The sequence below is a fragment of the Macaca mulatta genome, chromosome 5, assembly GCF_049350105.2.
Source record: "Macaca mulatta isolate MMU2019108-1 chromosome 5, T2T-MMU8v2.0, whole genome shotgun sequence".
Classification (NCBI taxonomy): domain Eukaryota; kingdom Metazoa; phylum Chordata; class Mammalia; order Primates; family Cercopithecidae; genus Macaca; species Macaca mulatta.
This window is the reverse complement of record NC_133410.1, coordinates 61,576,221-61,600,784: the sequence shown is the minus strand read 5'-3', so window position 1 is coordinate 61,600,784 and position 24,564 is coordinate 61,576,221. Positions and strand designations below refer to the sequence as shown.

The following is a 24,564-nucleotide window of genomic DNA, read 5'->3' as shown; positions in this document are numbered from 1 at the left end:
CAGACCAGGCTGTAGTTAGACTTGCCAGCCTCTATCATTGTGTGAGCCAATTTCTTATAATGAATCTGTTTCTCTGGAGAACCCTGACTAATACAGGAGGTCACTTGGGACTTTTTTGACATGATCAATTTCAGAAGAGGATTGGGGTGGAAACAACTATGGTAAAGAAGAGAGATGAGCAATGAGGAAATGAAGACAACATGTATAGGCAATTCTTTTGAAAATTTTGTCTATAAAGAAGAACAGACAAATAAAGGGATGGTAGAAGTTGCTGAGAATGTGGGATCAAGTAAATCTTTAGTATGAAAGACACTAAAATGTATTTCTATGATAATAGTAGAGATAAGAGGGAAAGGCTAATTATTCAAGAGAAAAATAAAAGAACACCCTGGAAAATGTGGGAATAAGTATAATCTAGACCACAAGTAGAAGGAGGAACAATTGCTCTAGTATACTAGAAGAGAAGAAGAATTTGGTGGTGCACTAGTTTGAATAATGTTCTCCAATAATTAATGTCCAACTGGAAACTAAGAATTTGACTTTATTTGGAAATAGGGTCTTTGCAGACATAATTAGTTAAAATGAGATCATACTGGATTAGGGTAGGCTCTAATCCAATGGCTGATGTCCTTAGAAGAGAAAAAGAGACACAGAGACAGAGAAACACACAGGCAGATGCTATGTCAAAACTGGCATACGTTAGAGTAATGCATGGGCGAGCAAGGAATGCCAAGGATTGCTGGTGACCAGAAGCTAGAAAATAGGCATGGAACAGACTACTTCTCAGAGACCATGGCCTGAAGTAAGATGCACAGTGAGATCATTGAAGTAGGGGGCTCTGGGAATGGAGAGACCACGATATGGGAAGAATTGCCAATGAGAATATTAAAATCACCGAGAATTATAGGGGTACTGGTGAAGAGAGTAATGGTAAGCTATTCTCTTCAAGAATTGATAGTAGTGTCTTGGGAGGGGAGTTGCGGGGAGTGTGAAGATGACTGAAACAAGAGGAGTAGTGAAGAGTGTATACTCACAGCCGGACGTTTTATACTGGAGGAGGTTAAAATAACCTGGCAGCAGCAATGAGGTCCTGGAAGATACCTATCTACTTCTAGGCCCTGTGATACTAAGCCATGTGGAAGATAATATCCAGCACCCACCTGAGAGACACGGGAGAAGCAGTGTCCTCAGTGGGGAGGCAGCTCACAGACAGATGAGAAGGTGGAGAGAAGCTGTACAGATCAGGTTGAGCATACAGGTGTTCTGTGTATTACACTTCAGACGAAGAGCTAGACAAATGTCAAGCACACACTACTAGGGGATGAATCCTAGATTTTTAAATGTGGTGTAATAGCTAGAAGATATTTGGCCTTGAGGCGTGTGAAAATGCAGTAGAGTTCACTCTGGAAATGTCTGACTTCCTGGGACTGTAATTCACCTTCACTATCTTCTGAATCATGGAGGACTTCAAATGCTACTTTAGGATTTTAAACTGCATAACAGGAATTAGGTAGCACAGAGAACCCAGGGTGAAGAAAGCAAAAACCTAAATACTTATAGACATGTTGAAATAGGAACCTCAGGTTTTCTAAAGCTTTTTTCAGAGATTATTGCTCATTATAGCTATGATCAGCTACTTACGGATTTTGAGTAAATTAATTGATTGTGAATTAATTCCTTCTTTCTCTCTCTCTTTCTCTCTCTCTCTCTTTCTCTCTCTCTCTTTTTCTCTCTATCTCTTTCTTTCTTTCAACAGAGTTTCACTTTGTCACCCAGGCTGGAGTACAGTGGCATGATCTCAGCTCTCTACAACCTCCCCTCCCAGGTTCAAGCAATTCTTGTGCCTCAGCCGCCTGAGTAGCAGGGACTGCAGGTGCATATCACCATGCCTGGTTAATTTTTCTATTTTTAGTACAAATGGGGTTTTACCATGTTGGTCAGGCTGGTCTTGAACTCCAGGCCTCAAGTGATCAACTTGCCTCGGCCTCCCAAAGTGAGGGGATTACAGATGTGAACCACCACAAGCTTAGGATATTATTATAAACTTTGAAATGTTTTCATACACTTATAAATTATCCAATATATTCTTAAAGCTCAAAATACATTTGTGTAATAACAAAGGAATAAACTCTAGGAGTGCGTGTGTTAAATTTAATGAGTATATATTTGAATAACAAAGTGCTAAGCTAACTATAAGAGAGTACCTTGGAAAGTTTCTATTTTCTTTTTCAATTGAGAATATTCATGTGGCATATCTGGCTTGGGAAGGTAAATATTCTACAGTATAACTGTTTAATGACCTATTCAAATGGAAAAGTCAATGGGCAGGGCTTTAGACCGTTCTTCACAGAGGTTCCGCTAGAAACATCAGCTTCAGTTCAGTCATACAATTCACAACCATGATATGTTCCATGAATGCTAAAGTTGGGTGTCTAATTGTTTCACTGTACACAATGACAAATATGTGTGCCATTTCTTCCATTAAATGTCTCTGCCTTTAAAGGATGTATGTTATATATGGGTGATGTGTGAGAATGCACATAAGTCTTTTCTTTAGGTACCTATGTAGTTAAGAAGAGATATAGTGCATTGACATTTAGTCAGATGATTCAAGTAGAAATTGTGCCAAAACAAGAAGGGACCACAAGCCAAGGAATATAGGCAGCTGCTAGAACTCAGTAAAGGCAAGGAAATGAATTATCCACTGGAGCTTCCAGAAGAGAATTCAGCCCTGCTGACACTTTAATTTCATCCCAGTGGGACCTGTATCAGACCTACAGAGCTGTAAGATAATATTTGTGTTGTTTCAGCCATTAAGTTTATGGTAATTTGTTATAGCAACAATGGAAAACTAATACAAAGATTCATGGGTAATTCCATGGTTTGATACTGAGATGCTGGAAGGAATAAAAATTCTGGATAAGGTGGGTTGGGGGCCAGGCCAGTAAAGTGGAAAAATAGGAGTCCAAATTTGGACTTTTTAGGCTATAAATTTCTGCTAGTCATCCAACTGGAAATGTCAAGTAAGTAGTTTTAAATATGAGTCTGGAATTCAAGAGAACATATGGGGTAGAGAAATACTTTTGGGAGTTTTCAGCCAATAGATGGTATTTAAAGACAGGAGACTAGATAAGATCACCACACATTCTCACTGCATTTGGAAATTTCTGCCAAGCTACGATATAAACTTTAAATTGTTTCTCTTCCAATCACCCTGACTCTCGACATGTATAAGTGACTACAACAGTATAGATTCTTTTCTTTTTCATCTAGTAGTTTAAGAAGTCTAATAATGTGATCAAAATAAGGGTTGTAAACTTCCATGTAATATGGGAACTAGGTTTCTTAACTATTTTATTAATAACTTGCCTCTTGGAAATAATAACCTGAACTGGAGTTGACAAGCTAGTTGTCCTTGGTCAGGCAAATCTACTTTCTTCTTGTAAGAAGAAAACACCACATGGAAAAGTAAGTGAAAACGATAGGAGATGAAAGAAAGTTGAGTCTATTATAATGAATGGGTAAGAAATTATTTGTTCACTTATTCAACAAATATCTACTAAGAGTGCAAGACTATACAAAGATTGAGAAATGGTCCTTTCTTTCTCTAAAACCAAATTCACAAAGATGGCGGAGGAGAAAGGAATTCATTTTATAGGGACTTAAGAGGCTAAGGTTAGTTTTATGTGGGACAACAAGGATAAAAAAACAGAAATATCTGGGATGGGATTTGTGAACTAGGAGTATAAAAAGTGGAGTGAAGACCATGAAATATGAAAAAGAGAAAACATAGATACTATTTGGTTTGGCATGGCATGGCTTGAATAGGATAGTGACACACACACACAAGAAAATCTGAGGGCAGGGTGATTATAACATTGGAGAAGACCCCAGAGACTGAGACAATCACAAGGCAATTATGAGAGTTCCAGACAAAGCCTAATGTGGACTAGGGGGAGACAACAGGGACAAAAAAGAGGGAACAGAGACAAGAGTCATTTTAGAAGTGAAATAAACAGAACAAGGGAGCTGATTATATATGCAGAGTAAAAGACAAAGAAAAGAATGATAGTGAAAAAGTGTGGCTGGTTCTTGGTAAGGCTGTGCTTAATGAGCAACACGGAACACAGGACTAAGACCTAGGTTTCTTGGAAAGGTAGTAATCACTTGGTTGTCAGAAGTGCCGAAGCACGTTGTGACAGCAGAGGTAAGATGTTCAGCAGACACGTGGGAATGTGTTTGTGGTTTGGTATAGATGTGAAGGCTTACTCATGGAGATTTGGAATTAACTTTATAAGAGGTCATGAAAGATGGAGGAGCCAGCCAATGGGACTGAGAATGAGGGTGTTTTCCCTGGATATCCTACAAAGTCCCATCTGACACATAAATTATATAATACCAGACTGTACAATGGCAAAGTCTATAATATAAAAATTTATAATGAAATCAACTGTAATAGTATCCTTAAAAATACATTTTTAGGGACATGAGCTCATTTGATTCACACTAGAAGTCTGTCAGATAATACTTTCATTCCACTTTGTAGATGAGGGAACTATATACTAAAGAGACAAGTCCTACGGGTTCATGAATGGAAGACAGGATTTAAACCCAAGTTGCATGAGACAAAATCCCGGGTTCTTTTCACCAAGGCCATGTAATGCTGGAGAGAATCTGGGAAAAATAAAGGCCAGAGTTTTTATACTAACCCATGAGATTGTGTGTGATTTCTCACCTCTTACTTCTCTTTTATCTTCTCCTAGTGACCCCATCAAATACTTATATCCACTTCACTGTCCTTATTGCTGTTCCTTGCACTTACCAGACATATTGCACTTTAGGGCCTTTGCACTGGATGCTGCTTTTTCCTGGAATGTTCTTCCCCAGAGATGGTAGAAATAATTTTCTTACTTCCTTCAAGTTTTTCACCCTCTAAATGAGTCTACCACTACTCTCCCACTCAGTACTGCACTTTGCTCTTCTTAATCACGTTTTAACGTACTTGATATCAAAGCCATGCATGATGATTGCTGTTTGCTGTGTTTTTTCCACTACAATGTACCCTCTATAGGACAGCAGGAATTTTCATTATTTTCTCAGTACCGTATTATAAGCACCTGGAATGCTGCCTGGCACACAATCAGAGCACAATAAAATTTTGTTGAATCCATGAATTCTTAAAGTGAGAAGGAGCAATTAGAAATGACTTTTGAGAGTGGTTCTTCTGTTGTGTGCTCGGGGTAGAATACAGGCTGCAGTGGGCCCCAGAGTGAATGCTGGTAAGGGCGGGAAAGAGGAGAGGCAGAGAATGTAATCCAGTCCCTTGAAAAGTTTGGTGGTGAAGAAAGGAGATCAGAAAGTGGGTCGTGAAGCAGAAACAGATTCAAGCAAGTTTGATCCTTCCTTGTATGATGATGCAGACCTGGGTCTGCTTGTAAATTTAATAAATGTATGTAAGAAAACACCAAAGATTCAAGTCAGAAGAACAAATATGAAGGGAAGAAAATAATGCACTTGGCTATATGGCTAAAGAGACTATTTATCCAGATCACTCACATCATTCAAGAACATTTCTAATGGTCATGAAAACTCAGAGCAAAAGCAGATGGAATCAGAGTGGCTGCTGCTTCTGACAAGTGAATCTCCATGTTAGGAACATTGTGGAAATTAACTAAAGCATTCCACTAGATGCTATGTTGCTATCTCCACACACCATGCAACATCTGAGATGTAAAAATGAGGGTTGCAATGCCCCCCTCCAAACAAAACCAGAATATTTTGGACAGGTCTTCTGAAAAGGCTATAGAAATACAACTCATTCCTGTTGCCAATATAAACAAATGAAGATGTCCCTAGCATATAGCTGGACGTATTTCGGGGTTATATGGTGGTTGCAGCAGGTTCATTTGGAAGTGCAAAGTACTTCAGTCTTAGACCTTCACATTTTATCTGTCAAGATGCACACTTTGGCTCTCTTCTTTAGGATGATCACATAGACACTTGCTGATCTGGGGATAATTGACTTTCCTTTCATTGGAGTCCCTTATTTTTATAGAATAGATGGGTCCTAGCTATGAGAGAAAAAATGAACTGAAAGTTGGAGTACTAATCTCTCTTCTAATCCCAGTTCTATCCAAATTCACAAATGAGATTTTGGAGACATCACCTTTGGGTCCTAATCCTATTCCTGGAAAAGGAAGAGTGCTAGGCTAGATAATATCTAAAGATCCTTTCCAGTTCAACACTAGCTAGTTCCTGTTTCTGTCAAATAAGTTAACAGAGACAGAAAAAGTCTAAAAACAGAAGGGATACACAGTCATAACTCCGAGAAATCTGTTTTCGGCAGCAGAGATTTTACAGAATGTAGTAGATGATATAGTTGCAAAGTTTGTACAATGGGCAGGGCACAGTTCTAGGTACTAATGAATACAAAATAGATTTTTTTTGTTTGTCCAGGGACAGAATGTCTATAGTTCAATTACGATTAAAGGGTATATATGAGCCCTTCTTCCCTTGGCATATAAGACCCAGAGCCCCTTCTCTAGGTCCCAGAGAGTCTGTAATCAAGAGAAGAGGATTGACTTGGTGGCAGCAAGTCTGAGGACAATATCTTGTAGTGCATGATGCCACCATAGAAAAAACAGTTGCCTTAATCTTTGGAGTCATTTGCCAGGTTGCGCCTATTATGAAAAACCTGTTGCATTATATACATAGTTCATGCAACTCTCTGCTTCTATTCTTGTATTCAACATTCTTTCGGGAACATGGGATACTTCTGGACAGAAAGGACTTTGTGGAAATCGTTTCCTTGGTTTAAAATATTCAAATTGAATCCTTTGAAGTTTGTTGATCACACATCACAAGATAAATTTTTTAAAAATAGATATTCTGGAGAAAATAACAATGGCAATCTTTTACCCAACACTTAATGTCTATCCCATGAGGGACTGTGTTTATTGTTTTTCCAGGATTCTCAATTTTTGTTTGCTCAAACAGCTTTATGATGTATGTAGTGTTATCATCTTCATTTTACATATAAAACAAGTGAGGCTTAGTCACATTAAGTCATTCCTCCAAGTCACCATTGGTTGACTGTAGAACCAGGAGGTAAACCAGCAGTCTGATTGTACTGCTCATACTCTTAACCAGAGTATCATAACTTCCTGAGAAGTTTAGAAATCTTGTCATTTTGTTTCAGGAATAGAAAGCAGACCTACTGGCTCTGTATCTTCCACCATGAGAAGTTTGTTTTTACCTTGAACTACTAGTGGGAGTTAGCATCTTGTAAGTCTCCAAATATCTCATCTGAAAGACTTGTTCTTTGTGCAGATTTGTAATTTTAGCACCATTTGTTTATTCCATACCAAAAGGCCTTGCACTGTGATGGTTCCTGCCTCCCCAGACTCCTGAGTCTTGAGTAATGTGTTTCCGCCAATTCTCAGGTAATGAAGGTTCAAAATTAATGGAAAGCTTTTATTTAAAAATCACTCAGAGGTTGCAGATTTTAAAAACAGAAGGTAACCATTTCCTTCTCTGAAATACTGGCATGGTCACTATCTTTACTCATCTTCTTCATAGTTCTATGAGACAGATTTAACCAAAAAGCCACCTCTTATTTTGTTTTTGTTTTTTTTTTTAAAAATCATTGTAATATACCATGATGTGAAAACAGGAGACAGTCACTTGAGCAAATAAATTTGATGCCATTTCACTGTGTAAGAGGAAATACACTTTTCCATCACCCCATGATGAATCTAATGATAAAATCTAGATAGAGCCAGATCTATATTTTGTTAACATTTTTATTGCTACGTGCTCTCAATACAACAAACAGCATCAGTAGTGTACACTTTGATAAAAGGGAATTTTTAGCTTGGTAGAAAAGAAAGCCCAAAGGTCAGAATTATAATAATGAATATGTACATCTTTATGGAAACTGTTTGTGTGACCATCCTTATCTTCCCCCGTGGATGAGATGTATGCACACGCAAGTAAACTAGAGAGAATTTTATTCTATGGGCATTTTTAGGAAAAATAAAAAAAGACTTAAGGCTCAGGGATTGTTTTACTATCTGAAATTTGCCTAATTTGACCTTCAAAATTCTTGCACAAAGTAGCAGCAATTCTTTAGAGGTATAGAATCAATAGTTTAAGCTGTTAGTTTACAATGATTAAAATGCAAAAGTTCTTGCACATTCTGTGCTTTGAGAGTTTAATTTATCTACGTTTTAGTTTGCATAATATATTTTTACACAGTTCAGGTACTGACCTCAAAATCATTATGCTGATAACACTATCTCCTCTCATTTACATGTAATTCATGACGCATTTACCTCTTTCAAAAACTTTTAAAAATGTTTCTAATTCACAATTTCATTGAACAGCTAGCTGAGTCCATACAATTTAATGTTTCCTTGAAGGGAAACAAGTCATCAACTTAATATCAACTACTAAAAATGCAAGATGTTTGCATAACATCAAATTAGTTCAGTTTTAGCTTTTGAGTTGGCTATAATAGTTTGCTTAAATGTCTCCTCTACGCACAGAACAAAGCATGCACCTCTAATTATGTCTCTCTAGTTTACCAAAACATGTAATTGATATTAGTGTAAATATTTAGTACATAAAAATACTATCAAGAAAAAAAAATCAACTTTTAATAAATATCTTCGGTTCTGAATTCTATGTACAAGTACTTTACATCTACTCCCTGGAGAGAGCATTTCTGGCTTTACTGTGAGCAAGGTGACCACTGACATAAATTATTAGCACATTATTGCAGTCAGATGCATTGTGGTTGTGAACATTTGAACAGGAACCACATGGAAAATAAATATCTCAACCATTGACATATGCTTTCTTGAACCTGCCTTCAAAGCCCCAAAGCTCTACTATACTCAAATATCAATTCTAGACTGATAATACTTTTCTCAGCTACCAACATACAAATAAGTTATCCCAAAACTTTTTCCTTTGCGATTATTACAGTACCTTGAGTATAACTGTTTGTATCTGTCAACAATGCGAAAATTAAAAAAAGAAACACACACACACACAAACAAAGGACACCTCAACGGTGCCTACTGAGGTCCCGGAAAGAGGGTTTCAATTTTATCTTGCACGAGTTCATTTACTATTCATTGATCCCTGTGACTGTAAGTGTATTAAGACACCAATCCTTTAAATTATAAGTATAGAAGGCAATAGGTAACCTGATATCTGTATATCTATAGCTGTTGTGATTTTTTTCTTTTTCTATAATTTACGTATCACATTGTTGATTCAACAAAACCCTTTATATTGTCAGTAGCTGTAATTCTAACTTTCTTTTGTAATACTCTGCTTTGAAAATTAACCTATAGAATGTCAAACAAGGCAATATTCAATGACAGGCACCTAGAACATCCAGAAATGTAATATAGTAAACAATCATTTGAGAACACATCTCTTAAAATAATACTGATTTTTGCAATATACAGTATTTACACAACAGCTGCAAATTTGCTCATACAATATTTCTAATATAGATAAATAGGAATACAAGTCTAAGAATTCTTTGTTCCATATCCAAAATTTCTTGTTAAAGTGTAAACCATTGGTATCTCTTTTTTATTTTTACTTTAACTTTTCTAAAACAAACAAAAAGTCAGCTGATATGCACAATTGGTTCCAGTCCCTTTTCTGCTTCAGAGAGCGACCAACACAAACTTAGCAACATATTTTTTTTCTTTAATAATCTTTGGTGCTTTCTTCCAATGATTTCTGGTAAATGAGTCAATGCAGAACAAAAGAGGATGAAAGCAACTAGAAAGTGAGCCAGCACTTTCTGTTCTTCCAATTACAGATAAAATGAGCTGACGATCTATAGAGATTTCCACTTTAAACAAGCATATGCACCATGGGGAGGAGAGGTTGTCCAGGTTTTCCTCTAGTTTCTAGCCTTTTTGGTTCACTTTCTCATCTTTCTAAGGTGGATGATCTTGTCGGACGTCTGTTGTCAATAATCTTTCCATCTTTCTGTGAGGTTCTTGCCTGAGAAGAAGCACCTATTGAATCACTGGCTGCAAAGAAGGAAGCAGCAGCCATTTGTGAAGCTGAACTGAGGTGGCCCCTCTTGGTGGGTGGGGAGGATGGTGTGGCTACCAGTCTCACAGTCTTACTTCCTGATTGCTGAGCACTCCTCTGGGGTAAATTAGCACCATCAGGTTTACTGTTTGACCTGAAAGCAGCATATGCATTTGGACCTCCCACCGAAGAGATGCTACTCAAAGATGTCTTCTTTGCAGGGGTCTCTGAATGATAAGGAACCAAAGATGTAGGCATCACTAGAGATCTAGGGAGGTCACTAGGGTTAGAGACGACATCATCATGAGTTTCAGCAGCTTCTAGAAGGTATGGTGGTGGCAGGGTGCTACTGCGCTTGCTGCAGGACTCACAACATAACTTGTTATAACCTGGTATGGAGCAGTATCGTGCCAACACTTCCATTTGACAGAATATGGACTTGTCTCCCAGACATGGCTCATCTGCAAAAATAAAAAGAAAATAAACCAACACATGCATCTAAACATAAAATGAAAGGAGGAAAAATTTTTAATGAATGTAAAAACATTTAAGTGCAATCTGACACCAATGGGAGTGATCCACACAGGCTTTTGCATTAAAAATATGAACATTAGAATGAATTCACTAAAATAAATAGTTCTTTATCTACAAAGTCCTTGTGATGATCATTATTGTAATATTTCCACCAGAAGTCTTCAGACCACAGAGCGTATTTTTTTCTCCAAGTAGGAACATATATCTGTTTTTAGAATGGGCAAAGAGAATTTATTTAACGTTGTGGTTAAATTTTTAGGATGCAAAGGGGCATCTGTATTTTTATTTTATGGTATTTCTGACTTTCTCAGAGGGTACTCCGTACATTATGTTAAAATGTGAAATCAAAATAAATACTGAACACTTATAAAAACAAAACAAATCTTACAAAGGTATTCTCCAAAGAATAATCAAAATACCCTCTTGATTTTAAAAAATTCTCCAGTTTGTGATTGAGACCATCCTGGCTAACACGGTGAAACCCTGTATGTACTAAAAATACAAAAAAAAATAGCCGGGCGCAGTGGTGGGCACCTGTAGTCCTAGCTACTCGGGAGGCTGAGGCAGGAGAATGGCGTGAACCCAGGAGGCGGAGTTTGCAGTGAGCTGAGATCATGCCACTGCACTCCAGCCTGGGCGACAGAGCGAGACTTCGTCTCAAAAAAAAAAATTATCCAGTTTGAATAACATAGTTTCATGTTTATCATTGAATATTCTCAGATTATTTGTTATCTGAATGCACAAATTTGGGTAAAGTATGCCAAATTTCTTATGAATAATTCATGGTTCTTACACTTAATTTTATTTAATTGACAGTACTTTATGTTTGAAGGATACTGAGTAACACTCATAAAATGTAATTTCATTGAATTGACAGCACTTGGTCTAAAAAATATTAAAGTAATACTCATAAAACACTTGATAACATCTAAAGTAACACTTCTAAAACATTTCATACTGCATGTGTACACATTTTTTTATTACTTTAAAATTTTATTGATTCCAGGTTACAATATTTGGATTTCAGATAATCCAAATATCTCATTGGATTTCAGATAATCCAAATCCAATCATAAAAAATGTTAACTTGTGCGTAGTTTTAGTCATCCTGGGTATACGTTATGAAATAAAGACATATCCTGTGCCTCTCTGATAACAGAACCAGTGCATAGAGTAGCATCCCTGCAGATGTGCAACACAGAAACACTGATCCATGTCCAAAGAATAAATGCAAAGAACTGTCGATTGTGGCATTTATGTAATAGAATCACTTAAAATTACAGTGTATTATTGGGTAATACTATATTGCTAAGAAAAAAACCTGCTACATAACTCCCCAAAAATTGAAAAATCCTTTTTCTAAAGTTTGAAACAAAAAAAAGAGAGTCAGTTGGCAAAGCCAATAGAGGACTAAAATTACCAACAATGAGCTGTAATACTATCTCCACTTCCCAAATTGTGAAATGACTCATACATGCTTGGTATGTGCAGGTCTATTATATGGTATAATGTGGCTGAATATTCATATAAGCTAGGTCATCATCTAATTATGTTATACATGTCTGTGCATTATATTAATGGGTTTCACCTTAAATATTAATTTCTCTTCATGTGTGATTTACTTTTTTTTAAAACTTACATCTCAAAATAAGAAAACGTCTTCTTTCTATATGTGTCAGGCTATAGGTCTTAAGAGGAGAGGACCTTATTTGACCTTGAACTCTCTTTTTCCCCTAACTCCTTTCCCTCATCACCCCTCTTCGGAGGCCCCTCTTGGAAGTATGACCTATTTTCTCTGAGTTAGAGAACAAGTCCAACCAAAGGTCTCCCATTTCTAAGTGTGAGCACTTTGGCATTGCAGAGTCCTGTTCATAACCTGGGTTTCATTAGGGCCAGAATATACTTTTGTGTGGAGGAGGAAATGGGAGAGATATTCTGAGAAAAATGTGAGCAAAGGAATACATTAACCTTATGGTAATTTGCCTACTGATAAATGGGAAGAGCTTATAGGCAAAAAAAATGGTACAATCAAAATATGGAGTCACATAAAAAAAAAATTAATTAAAAAAAAATTAAGGAAACGTTTCAGACTTCTCGTTCCACCCCCAAATCATTATAAGAGGTTCTGGAAAAGAGATTCACACATGGTCTCAAAAGGCCATTTGATCCTAATAGCAGTTTGAGATTCTGGTAGAAAGTATTACTTATTTTACTTGAAATATGGTAGACATATGTGACCATTTGGAACTCTTAGGATTGACCTTTGGGCTTTGATTTCAGAACAACAGAACAACTAAAGGGATATGAAATCACTAAAATAGTTAAGCTATCTTATTAGCTCCTTGGTTTTATATTCAAAACAATTTCTTCTGCCTAAAGCAGCAAAATCAAGAAAATTCTTGCTAACCATTGGGCACATCTGTAGAAATACACAGCTGTACCAGCTCCAAGATCGATAAAGCTTACTCACAGAATGGTAGCCTCTTAACAGGAATAACTACATAAGAATAAAATATTATGGTGACAGTGTATGTTAAAACTTCTGAGTAAAGTGTGTTCTTTTGGTTTTGATTTGTATTTTGAGCTTTTACATATATCAATACTTTCCAAAGTAAAATGATTAAATATATAAGTCCTATGTCTCCCCCACATGGTCAGATATGTTCTTGCTATAACATATTTCAAATGAAATTTATAATGAAATAATGTATAAGGGTTAAAGACTTAAAGCCGCCGGGCGCGGTGGCTCAAGCCTGTAATCCCAGCACTTTGGGAGGCCGAGACGGGTGGATCACGAGGTCGGGAGATCGAGACCATCCTGGCTAACACGGTGAAACCCCGTCTCTACCAAAAAAATACAAAAAACTAGCCTGGCGAGGTGGTGGGCGCCTGTAGTCCCAGCTACTCAGGAGGCTGAGGCAGGAGAATGGCGTGAACCCGGGAGGCGGAGCTTGCAGTGAGCTGAGATCCGGCCACAGCACTCCAGCCTGGGCGACAGAGCGAGACTCCGTCTCAAAAAAAAAAAGACTTAAAGCCTGAAATTTCTTCAAAAAATAAAACATTTGACAAGATAGTGCTTTGCCAATTTTCTTGACAAAAAGCACCATTCAGCAGATGTCAATATTCAATCAATGTCTGTCTTATGGTGTTGGAGGCCAAGCACAAAGCAACTTCTTTAGTCCTGAGTCTTCTAATGTGTGAAAACAATGTCCACATTTGTCACTGGCATGGATTTAGCAGAACTGCATTTAAGAGAAAGGTTGTGGTGGAGGCGGATGGGTGGGCTAGGAAAACAAGGGAGGAGAAGAAAATATAAGGGAAGAGAGAATGCAGTAAACAGATGAGGGCAGTGAGAGAGAGACTTGGGGAGAGAAAATGAGACAGGAAGAGACAAAGACAGGTCAGTGGAGGGGCTAGGAAGAGAAAGATAGGAGGAGAAAGAGACAGACACAAGGAGTGAAAGATGGAGGAGTAGAGAAAAAGAGCTGTAAGAAGGAGAGGAAAAAGGTGGGTATGGTCTGAATGTTGAAACCTAATCCTCAAGGCGATGGTACTAACAGGGTGGGGCCTTTGGGAGGTGACTAGGCTATCGGGGTGAAGCACTTATGAATGGAATTCGTGCCCTTATAAAAGAGAATCAAGGGAGCTCCTTGGCCCTTTTCACCACATGCGGACGGAACAATAAGGCACCATCTAGGAAGCCCTCACTAGACACTAAATCTGCTGATGCCTTGATCATGGACATCTAGACTTAGAACTCTGAGCAATAATTTTTTTAAATAAATTACCCGGCCTCAGGTATTTTGTTATAGCAGCTAGAACAGACTAAGGCAATGGAGGAGATAAGAGACCGGGGGGGGGTTGGGGGGAGAGAGAGAGAGAGAGAGAGAGAGAGAGAGAGAGAGAGGTGGAAGAGAAGGAGAAACAGAGACAGACACAGGAAGTTGGACAGGAAGGGGAGGATAAAGTAAGAGAAAGGGAGAAGGTGGACGGACGGGAGGACACTGAGAAAGAGAAAATGGGAGAGAAAGAGAGACAAACATACGGAATAAGGAAAGAGGGGGAAGAGACAGTCAGGAAGAGGCAGAAGGAGAGAGATGATGAGAGGGAAAAAGAACGACAGAAAGTAGAGCCAGGGAGACTAGGACAGGGAGAGGGAAGGAGAGCAAGAAGAAAGAGTAAGGACTAGAAAAAGCATGTGTGACTGACACAGAAAGTGAGCCACATACAGGCAGCAGGTGACAGCTCATCAGAAACAGCAAGACAGACACCCAAAATAAGAGAGAGACAGAGGAGCACAAATGGAGACACAGATGAGCGAGTGCAGGATAGAGACAGATGTGGACAGAGAGCTATGGAAATGGAGGCAGAAGGAGACAGTGATAGAGACAGAAACGATCCAATACATTTTGCTTGTTTTATTTACTTAGTTTTTGAGATAGAGTCTCACTGTGTCACCCAGGCTGGAGCGCAGTGGCACGATCTCGGCTCCCTGCAACCTCTGTCTCCTGGGTTCAAGTGATTCTCCTGCCTCTGCCTCCCAAGTAGCTGAAATTACAGGCATGCTCCTCTACGCCCAGCTAATTTTTGTATTTTTAGTAGAGACAGTGTTTTACCATGTTGGTCAGGCTGGTCTTGAACTCCTGACCTCAGGTGATTCACCCACCTTATCCTCCCAAAGTGCTGGGATTACAGGCATGAGACACCGTACCCGGCCCCATTTTGCTGTTTTAAAATAGCAAATTGACTAAATAAAGACAATAAACCCTGCTTTTGCCATACAGCAAGTTGGTAGGTCAGGCAAACGCTTACTTTTATCCTATGTGCAACGTGTCTGTTTGAAGTTACTCTGTGGATAGACGGTTATTGGAAATGGTTTTAGAGTTGGGTGACATTACCCACACATCAAAATTGAATAATTTTAGTAAAATATTTCAAAACCGTTGCAAAATTATGCCTTTTAATAAAGATGTGAAGTTATAGTTAAATATAACAAGGAAAAATTAAGTAGTTCCTACGAGCAACACAAGTTGATAGACATTACATATACATAGCACAGCCCTCACCCCAACGTCACCAGCCAGAAATGGCAGGGCGATAGTGGTCATGATAATTAAAAAGTGTAGGACATTGCCTCAAATGCTGATCTTAAAGAACTGAATTGGACTAATATTTCACAGGTGTTTTCCTTTGGTTATTTATCAGTAAACGAATATAAATTCTATAACTTCTCTCAAAAGGAAATTCTGCTTTTCGAGGTTTAAAAACATCAGAGCAGTGAAGTCAATTGGTGTGACACCTACCATTACAAGGAGGCAGTTGACAGGCTCTGACCGACTCAGGCTTTTCACCATCACAGTGGTCCCCAGCCCTGCAGAGGACCTGCCTCACCTCCGTTCCTTCACCGCAGGTCACTGAACACTGCAGAGACAAAGGCTGTGGTTACAGACATTTATTCCACCAAGATCATGCACATACACACACACACACAGACACACAGATCTAGAGTTCGTTCTCTATTAAGTGGTGCTGCACAGTGGTTTTGAAGACAGATACTACTGAGTTTATATTCTGACTCCATTATTTACTGGCCTGGGCACATTGTTTTTTCTATATAAGATTCACCTTCCTTATCTGGTGGAAAGCTGGGATAATGATACCCGCCTTAGATTGTTTTAGGACTAAATGAAGGCAAAGGAAACAATGTGCATAAAGCAGTAGCAAAATGCCTGGTACCTAGTAAGCATTCCCTACAAAAGAAGCCATGATTAATAACAATGTTAACATCTGCTGTAGTTTCTAAAAACAATGTTGATGATGTCTGTTCTCAGGGACCCAATCATGGTATTGAAAGTCCCCACTTCTTTCTTACAGATGGCAGAATTTACTGATAAGTTGCCTCGGATGGTTAATTCAACATCCTTGGAACTACTATTATTCCATGTTCTTAAGTTCTTTTCTCTAATGAAAATCTTTACTGCTCCAAAACTAAGCTCAGAAACTTCCATGCAATGGCCCTAGGAAAGTGCTATGGAGGAGGGACTTCTACTGAGACTTTGATGTGAGTTAGCATTACGGTCCTATGTGGGTGACCTGTACTTGTACTATGGTTTGAATGTCCCCTCCAAAACTCAGGTTGAAATTTAACCGCCACTGTAACAATGTTGAGAGGGACTTGCAAGAGATGGGACCTCTCAGAGGTGATTTATGGGCATAGATTAATGCTATTATCTTGAGAATGGGTTAGTTATTGCAGGAATGGGCTCCTGACAGAAGGATCTTCTGTGTTTCTCTTGCATGCTTCCTTGCCATGTGATGCCTTCAGCTACAGGAAGACCCTCTTCAGATGCCAGTGCCATACCCTTGGACTTTGCAGCCTCCAGAACCATATGCCAAATAAACTTTTGTTCTTTATAAATTACCCGATCTGTGGTATTCTGTTAAAGCAGCAAGAAATAGATAAGACAACTTGCTTGTTTCTTCCTTTCTGGGCTTACTCTCCACTTCCTCATTAGTTTTCTGTCTGATTTTTGATGCCCTTTCCTCCTATAAACGATTCTCCTATGACCCCAAGATTTCTTATTTTGAGTCTTTAGAAATATCTAAGACAGGTGGTAATAGCTAACAGTGCAACATGGAGTCAACCAATTAACAAACAAACATCATCCGGACAGGTATGCTAAGCACTAGCTGAGTACTGAGGAAACCAGACACACTATTTTTGAGAAATGTGTGTACTAGTGGCAAATACAGATTCAAGAATCAGAGTTATAATACTCTGTCATGAACAGCATGGTAAAGTTAAGTTGCACTGCCTTTCAGATGTAGAGGAGGAACTGCCAAGAAAGGTACCACCTGGAAGGTGGTCATTGGGACTACGGAGATGAGCTTTGGTGGAGAAGGAGAGATTATCAAGTCAGCTGAAAGGTAGCAGACTCAAACAAGCATGGTCTGTTTGGAACAGTGGGAAGTTTACTCGAACTGGGACAAAGAGTTGGAATGAAGAAAGAATAAAAGGAGTTAGTGCGGTGCCAAATGGTACTGGGCCCTGCATTCAGTATCAGGGGTTTGGAATTTATCCTGAAGGAACAGGGAAGTCAACAAAAATATTGGACAAAAGAACAGTCATCTATCAGACTTCTTCTCTATGTTACGAAACACATAAACATGGTTTGCCCCTACCGACTAAACGTAAGTGCAGGTGCTGTTTTAAAGCATTAATTTTTCCTAACAGCTCCAGGTAATTACAAAATATGCAGTAGTTTCTCAGTTCACACAAAGCCTAACTGATGTTTAAGCCAAATTAAAATATCTACACATGCTTACACACACACTTTACATATGCATGCTCAGAATTCACACACCTACCTCACTCCAGGGTCCTGTTTTCCACTGCGCTGGGCAGGGCACTCTGTTACAGGGCCGGCGGCTCTCGGGACGGTCACCCATGCAGTACTTGCTGTGCACAGAGCGGTTGGTGCCATCATGGAGTGGCTGAAGGCAGCGTACAGTACGAAGTTGATAGCCAGAACTTCCACAGGTTTTGGTGCAGTGTTCCCATTCTTCTGCTACCCAGCTGTGGGTGCGGGGGTTTAACACTGAAATTATCACTGGTATGTATAGTGCACACATTCCCACCCGCAAAGCCTAGACTTTTCTGCTCTCTGAGTGACTTGCAAACTAGTGGGCACACTGCAGTTCAGGAAGTGGTTTCGGAAAGATGGATATCATGGATCACTTTTTAGTAATAGGAGGTTGAAACTTTTAATGCCCTGCTATTTTTTTGTTTTCTGCCTCTCAGTGACTCTGAAACCTTCTCTTTTCCTAAAAAGATGATCTACAGAGGGTTTCTGAAACTCATCTTAAAGTTGCCCTATTAGATTCAGGCATGAAGGCAGTTTTCAAGGATAGCACCAACTCACTCTCAGTCATATTTCCTAACAGTGTTAAACATCTGACAGTGAATTTTTAAAACAGAATCTATCTAGTGCTTGCTAAGACACACTTACGATTTGCTTACATAACCTTCTGTTTTCACTATGGTTTCCTTCTCTCTTGATCATGTCTATTATACACAGTTAAAAGTCTGGTTCACATTCTACAGAGGGTAAACCTCATGTCTTCTTCTGGGTTGGAAGAAGGCACATTTTTATAAAATCTAGAGAGTTCACTGATGTTTACATATTTTAACTGATATGACGGTTTTATTTCTACAGTTGTTGCTATGAAGGCTACTTGACATATCTATATCATTTGGATAATGCAGTTCTTCTTATTAACCCTTACTGGGCCTGACAAGAGGTAAGGGTGGTATGCATTGGGGCTGGGTAAAAGCTGTTCACACAAATGCACCTGATAGCAGTATTTCCAGAGGCATTTTCCAAAATATTTACCAGGGGACATTCCCAGATTCTAGTGTCAGTGTCCCAAGCACTTTCCAAATCAGCTGTGGATACGACGTTACACATGGTTCTCCAGTACACATGGTTACCAAGTCCCAAAGGGCTGTCACCATTGATTCCATCTGGTTATGCAATCTGTCTGTATGTAATTCAGGCTAAAATTAACTTTGCCTTTTCCAAAGTTACTTTCCCTCTGCATTTTTTTTTCTCTCCATATATAAGAGGCACCAAAATATAGCCATGCTAAAACCTTGGCAATCTTTGGTATTCACAGTTTAAGACTGCTTTAGCTTGTCAAACTGGCAGTAAAATGTATCACGACAACTGGACTGAGGAATTTTGCTCAATTTTGAAGACCTCAATGATGAGTCTCTTTTGAAGACCAATATACTTCACAGATATAGGTACTTCTGATTACCTCCATTCCCTCCTAAGATCTCAGAATGAAAGTAAATGACAAAAATGTTATAAATCTAGAAAGACAAAGAAATTTGAGAGGAAGTCACAACAACACAATTTAGGAAACTAGAAAACAGATGGACATATGGAAACTAACTCAGCAGATTAGGAAGAATAAAGTCCAATTCAGCAGTATAAGGTGATGAGCAAACTGACTTGCACTGTAGAACTTTAGAAACATTTAGGGATTAGAGGCCTTAGATACAGTGTGAGCTGTGAAAACAAGGGTGAAGCCAAGACCGAAAGCAGGAGAACTAATGAAAAGTCAGTGTGGAAGCAATTAGACCCCCTGATTCTTAACCATACAGGGTGATTTGCCCTCCTTCAATGCAGAAGACATGCGATTTATTATCCTCTGTAGAATGTGAACCAGACTTAGCTGGATACAATAGGCACGATCAAGAGAGAACGAAACCATAGTAAAAACAGAAGATTATGTAAAAATCCATCTGTGATGTGGTGAGATCGCTTCAGACACCTATACACATAACATTTCCAGAACAGCACTTAAACTGGCTTACAGTCCCTGGGAAGAGATTGATTCTGCTCTACGGAATCTATTTTATAAGAAAAGCCCTCAATATACAATTAATTGAGGGCCTTTTAATAAAATGGCTGAGTCACATCACCCTATAGTTGAGCCCACCAGCTACGAATGTAAGGCAAACTTCTAATCAGCATTCTAAACCCTGCATTTTTATACACGTATGAACGTCCCAGGATTACCACATGGAAATCCTCTAACGTAAATGATGGAGGTGGAGTGGGTGTGGAGAAATGGAAGAAAAGAACTCAGAATAAATTATTTAGAAACAGGGAATGAATCCTTGATATTCCAGAAGAGATAAAAGAATATATTGCATCTGTGAAATAAAAATCAAATGCCTTGAAAAAGAAATACCTAGAGCTCTTGAATATTGATGATATGAGAGCAAAAATGAAAGGCTCAGCAAGTGCAACAATGAACAATAGGAGAGAAAATCCAAGCTACAAATGTCCCAGAAAGAAAGAACACTGAAGAACACAGGAGAATTAAAACAAATACAAGAAAATCTTCCAGAGATGAAAGATATCCATTTTATATTTTTAAAAGTTTGTGTCATTTGCCACAATATAGATGAAACTGGAGGAAGTTATGCTAAGTGAAATGAATCGGACACAGAAAGACAAATACCATGTGACCTTCACTTATTTTCTAGATTCCATATGTGGAATTTATAAAAGTGGAACTCATAGAAGTTGAGACTAGAATGGTGGTGATTAGGGGCTTGGGTGAGGGTGAATGGAGAGATGTTGGTCAAGGGGTACAAAGTTTCAGTTAGAAGAAATATGTTTTTGAGATCTACTGAACAGCATAATGTCTATGGTCAATAATTATGAAATGGATATTTCAAAATTGCTAGGAGAGCAGATTTTAAATGTGTGCACCATGAAAAATGATAAGTATGTGATGTGATAGATTGGTTAATTAGCTGAATTTAATCATTCCACAATGTATGCATCCATCAAAACATTACACTGTACCCCATAAAAACATACATTTTTTATTTTTCAATCAAAAATCTCTACAAGTACACAGTACAATGATGAGTAAAAATGAGCACCAAGTCAATTTCATCACTGGGATTTCAGGACACTAGGAATAAAATGACGGTCCTACAAACTCTGAAAGACATAGAGACCAAAACAGGTCATAGAGAAAGAACTGAGAATCAGAATGGCAACCAACTTTTCAACAGCAACACTTGAGTGTAGATAATAATAGAACAATATTTTTGAGTCTTAGGGATGATATATAGTTTGGAATAACAGGAAATCCCACAGAAGAGAAAGGTAGTAGGAATTCCAAGGAGAATGATGAAAGGAAACCCTAGCATGAAAGCTGGTAAAAAGTCCAAGCTGGAGCTGGAACACAGAGAACTCTGTTCTCTAAGATGCTTCTGTTTCTATGGAGATTACAGTGACAGGATACTTGGATGTTTAGTATTTTGAGGGGATTGATACTGAGAAAGAGAGTTTGGGAATTAATTAGAGAAAAGTAGTAGAAGATCAAATACATAAAATCAAAATATGCACTTATTCCGGAAGAAACATTACAAGAAAGAAACCATAATAATGTGCATGCTATGTGACTCAGGTATTAAGAGAGATACATGTTAATATAAACCCTGAATATTGCGATCAGTAAAAGGTATGTTAGGTCAGCAATGGGAGTAGCAGGGAAGGAGAAAGTGTGGCCTCTGGGTGTGCATTTGCAGAGTGGTCATAAAATAACACAATCTTCACATTTCACAGTGAAAATTCAATGTATAATGTCTAACCTACCTCCCAAAAAAGTCAAGGAGTAGAAGGAAAAACATTCGACTTAGACAGAAGGAAACAAGTAATTACCAAATATCAAAATAAATATAACAGTTGAAAGTGGTTGTTTTTGAGGAACAAGAATGTGGTGAAAGGCACAGAACTGCAGCTTTATATAATTCCTGTGAAGTGACTTGACTATTTAAACCATAGAGCTTTGACCGAAAATAAAATCAAAACTAAAAAGAGCTAAAGGCAGTGAAGTCCTGATTTTGACCTACAGATACGATAGTTAAAATAAATGCTTACAGCGGATGTGTACACTCTTGAATATTGCACATTCGTCTAATAGGTTTCGGCTTTTTGTTGGCCTCACAGAAGCTGCGATGGACCATTTTATTATCACTTTTCCTACGGCATCCATATTTAGTGTACTGGAAACCTGGAAAAGGAAATAAATTTCTTTGGATTTAATCACTTATTCATGCTTAGTTACTTGATTATTCACTCACTCATTCATACATTTATTCATCCATTCACTAAATATGTATTGAGTGCATACAATTCGGCACTTCAATAGGTGCTGAAGGTCCCAAAGAACATTAAATAAACAAAAACTTTTACCTTTTCAGAGAATACATTTGATAAATATTGCAACTGCATGCTTGTTAAAGAACTAGACTCTGAATATACAGTCTAGTGTGAGAGATAGATATGAAAACCACTGTGACAGTATCTAGTAACATAGGCTTTTAGAAAACTATGTAAGTAACTTACAGTAGAGGGCACTAAAGGAACACAGAGGGAAGAGCTCTGTAACTTGGCGGAGGGGAGGGGAAAGCTTGGAGGATCAGTACTTTCCTTCAGCAGAATACTGAAGTTCAAATAGCATGGGGTAATGGAAATGAAGCAGAATTATTCTCCAAGCAAAGGAAATAACATATGAAAAACTGTGGTTTCTTCAGAAGGCTGAAGTATCATGTTGAAGAGGACAGGAGGTAGGGAAGGATCAGATCTTGAAAGCCTTCAGTGTCTTACAAGTTTTTGGACATTATCGTGAAGGTTATAGGGAGTTACTGAGGGTCTCTCAAACATCAACTTTTATATTTGTAATTATGTATATATATTTGAAAAAAATCAAACCTATCCAAAAGTTGTAAGAAAAAACAACAATTTTTTTTTTTTTTTTTTTTTTGAGACGGAGTCTCGCTCTGTCGCCCAGGCTGGAGTGCAGTGGCAGGATCTCAGCTCACTGCAAGCTCCGCCTCGCGGGTTTACGCCATTCTCCTGCCTCAGCCTCCCGAGTAGCTGGGACTACAGGCGCCCGCCACCTCGCCCGGCTAGTTTTTTTGTATTTTTTAGTAGAGACAGGGTTTCACTGTGTTAGCCAGGATGGTCTCGATCTCCTGATCTCGTGATCCGCCCGTCTCGGCCTCCCAAAGTGCTGGGATTACAGGCGTGAGCCACCGCGCCCGGCCAAAACAACAAATATTTGTATACCTTGCATTAGATTGATCTTTTGTGACTATGTCACCACATTTGCTGTATTTCTTTATAAATGCGTATGTGTGTAAATATACATATAATTTTGCCGAACCATTTGAAAGTTGAGGATATCCTGATCCGTCACTCCTAAATATTTAAGCACAAATTTCAGAAGTACATTCTCTTATATAACTATAATATCATTCTTAAAATGAGGACATTTAACATAGACATAATGCTATTATCTAACATACAGACCTATTCCAAAATGTTCAATTGTCCCTATCATGCTATTTATGGCAATCCTTTTCCAGTCAAGGATCATATGTTGCATTTAACTGTTATGTCTGTAGCCTCCATCAATCAGAAATAATTACTGAACTTGTTTTTCTCTTATGACATTTACTATTTTTGAAATTTAAAAACCATTTGTTTTACCAAATGTCCCACAATTTGGGTCTGTTTAATTGTGTTCTAATGATGAGATTCAAGTGATTCACTTTTAGAAAGAATGCTGCATAAAGTGATGTTGTGTCTTCAGGGCAACATATTAGAAGACTGAAGGATTTTAATCTGGGAAATAATATAATTTTACCATTCATTCATGCATTCATTCAAGAAAAATTACCCTGTAAATTAAGGCAGAGAAGAACATCAATATTAGTTGACTAGTTAAAAGGCTATTGCAATAATCGTCCCTCCCAAAGTGGTGACTGGAGTCTGGCGAAGAAGGAATAGATGTGGGAGATATGAAGAAGGTATATCTAACAAATAATGTGACCAAGTAAATGTTGAGAGTACAGCAGAAGGGAGGGTCAAAATTAAATGGGCATCTTGTAATGGATAAAGCGATGTCATTTAAAATAATTAACTATTTTATGCCTCCCTCAAGAAAACACTTTAGAAATACAGCCTTGAACTTAAAATTATAAAATAAATAATTTACACAAGCACTGCCTAATACAAATTTTGTTCTCAACTATTTGCTGACATTTTTGTAACAGCCTCTTGCCTTCTCCTGCCCATGGGGGATAATTGGTAATGGAGCACTTGTTTAGAACTAGAGGAATGGATGATGGGAGGAATGGATGATGGGAGAAATGGAGAAACATTAAGTCCAGCTTAATGGACTCTGGAAAGGGAACGGAGGTAGCACAGTGCAGTGAGTGAGAGCATGTGTTCAGAAGCCAGGTTATCTGGGTTTGAATCCTATGGGCTCTGGGAAATTATCTTGTGTGTCCTTCAGTTTTGCTACCACTTTAACAGAGATAACAATAGTACCAACTGCATAAGGCCATTGTGAGTATTCATGCATTGA

The 24,564-nt window shown here is 38.3% G+C and overlaps 1 protein-coding gene across 1 annotated transcript in view; it reads right to left on the bottom strand.

The window, feature by feature from the left end:
- Window positions 1-7,788: 7,788 nt before the first annotated feature.
- The window catches only part of ADAMTS3 (ADAM metallopeptidase with thrombospondin type 1 motif 3), a 287,705-nt gene continuing 270,929 nt past the window's right edge, over window positions 7,789-24,564 (bottom strand). The window contains exons 19-22 of the mRNA XM_015138553.3: window positions 22,071-22,203; window positions 17,968-18,175; window positions 15,903-16,020; window positions 7,789-10,526 (exon numbers count right to left, since the gene is read on the bottom strand). Of these exons, the coding sequence (XP_014994039.3) occupies window positions 9,958-10,526; window positions 15,903-16,020; window positions 17,968-18,175; window positions 22,071-22,203 (1,028 nt within the window). The 3' untranslated portion in view covers window positions 7,789-9,957. The remainder of the gene's footprint in view (window positions 10,527-15,902; window positions 16,021-17,967; window positions 18,176-22,070; window positions 22,204-24,564) is intronic.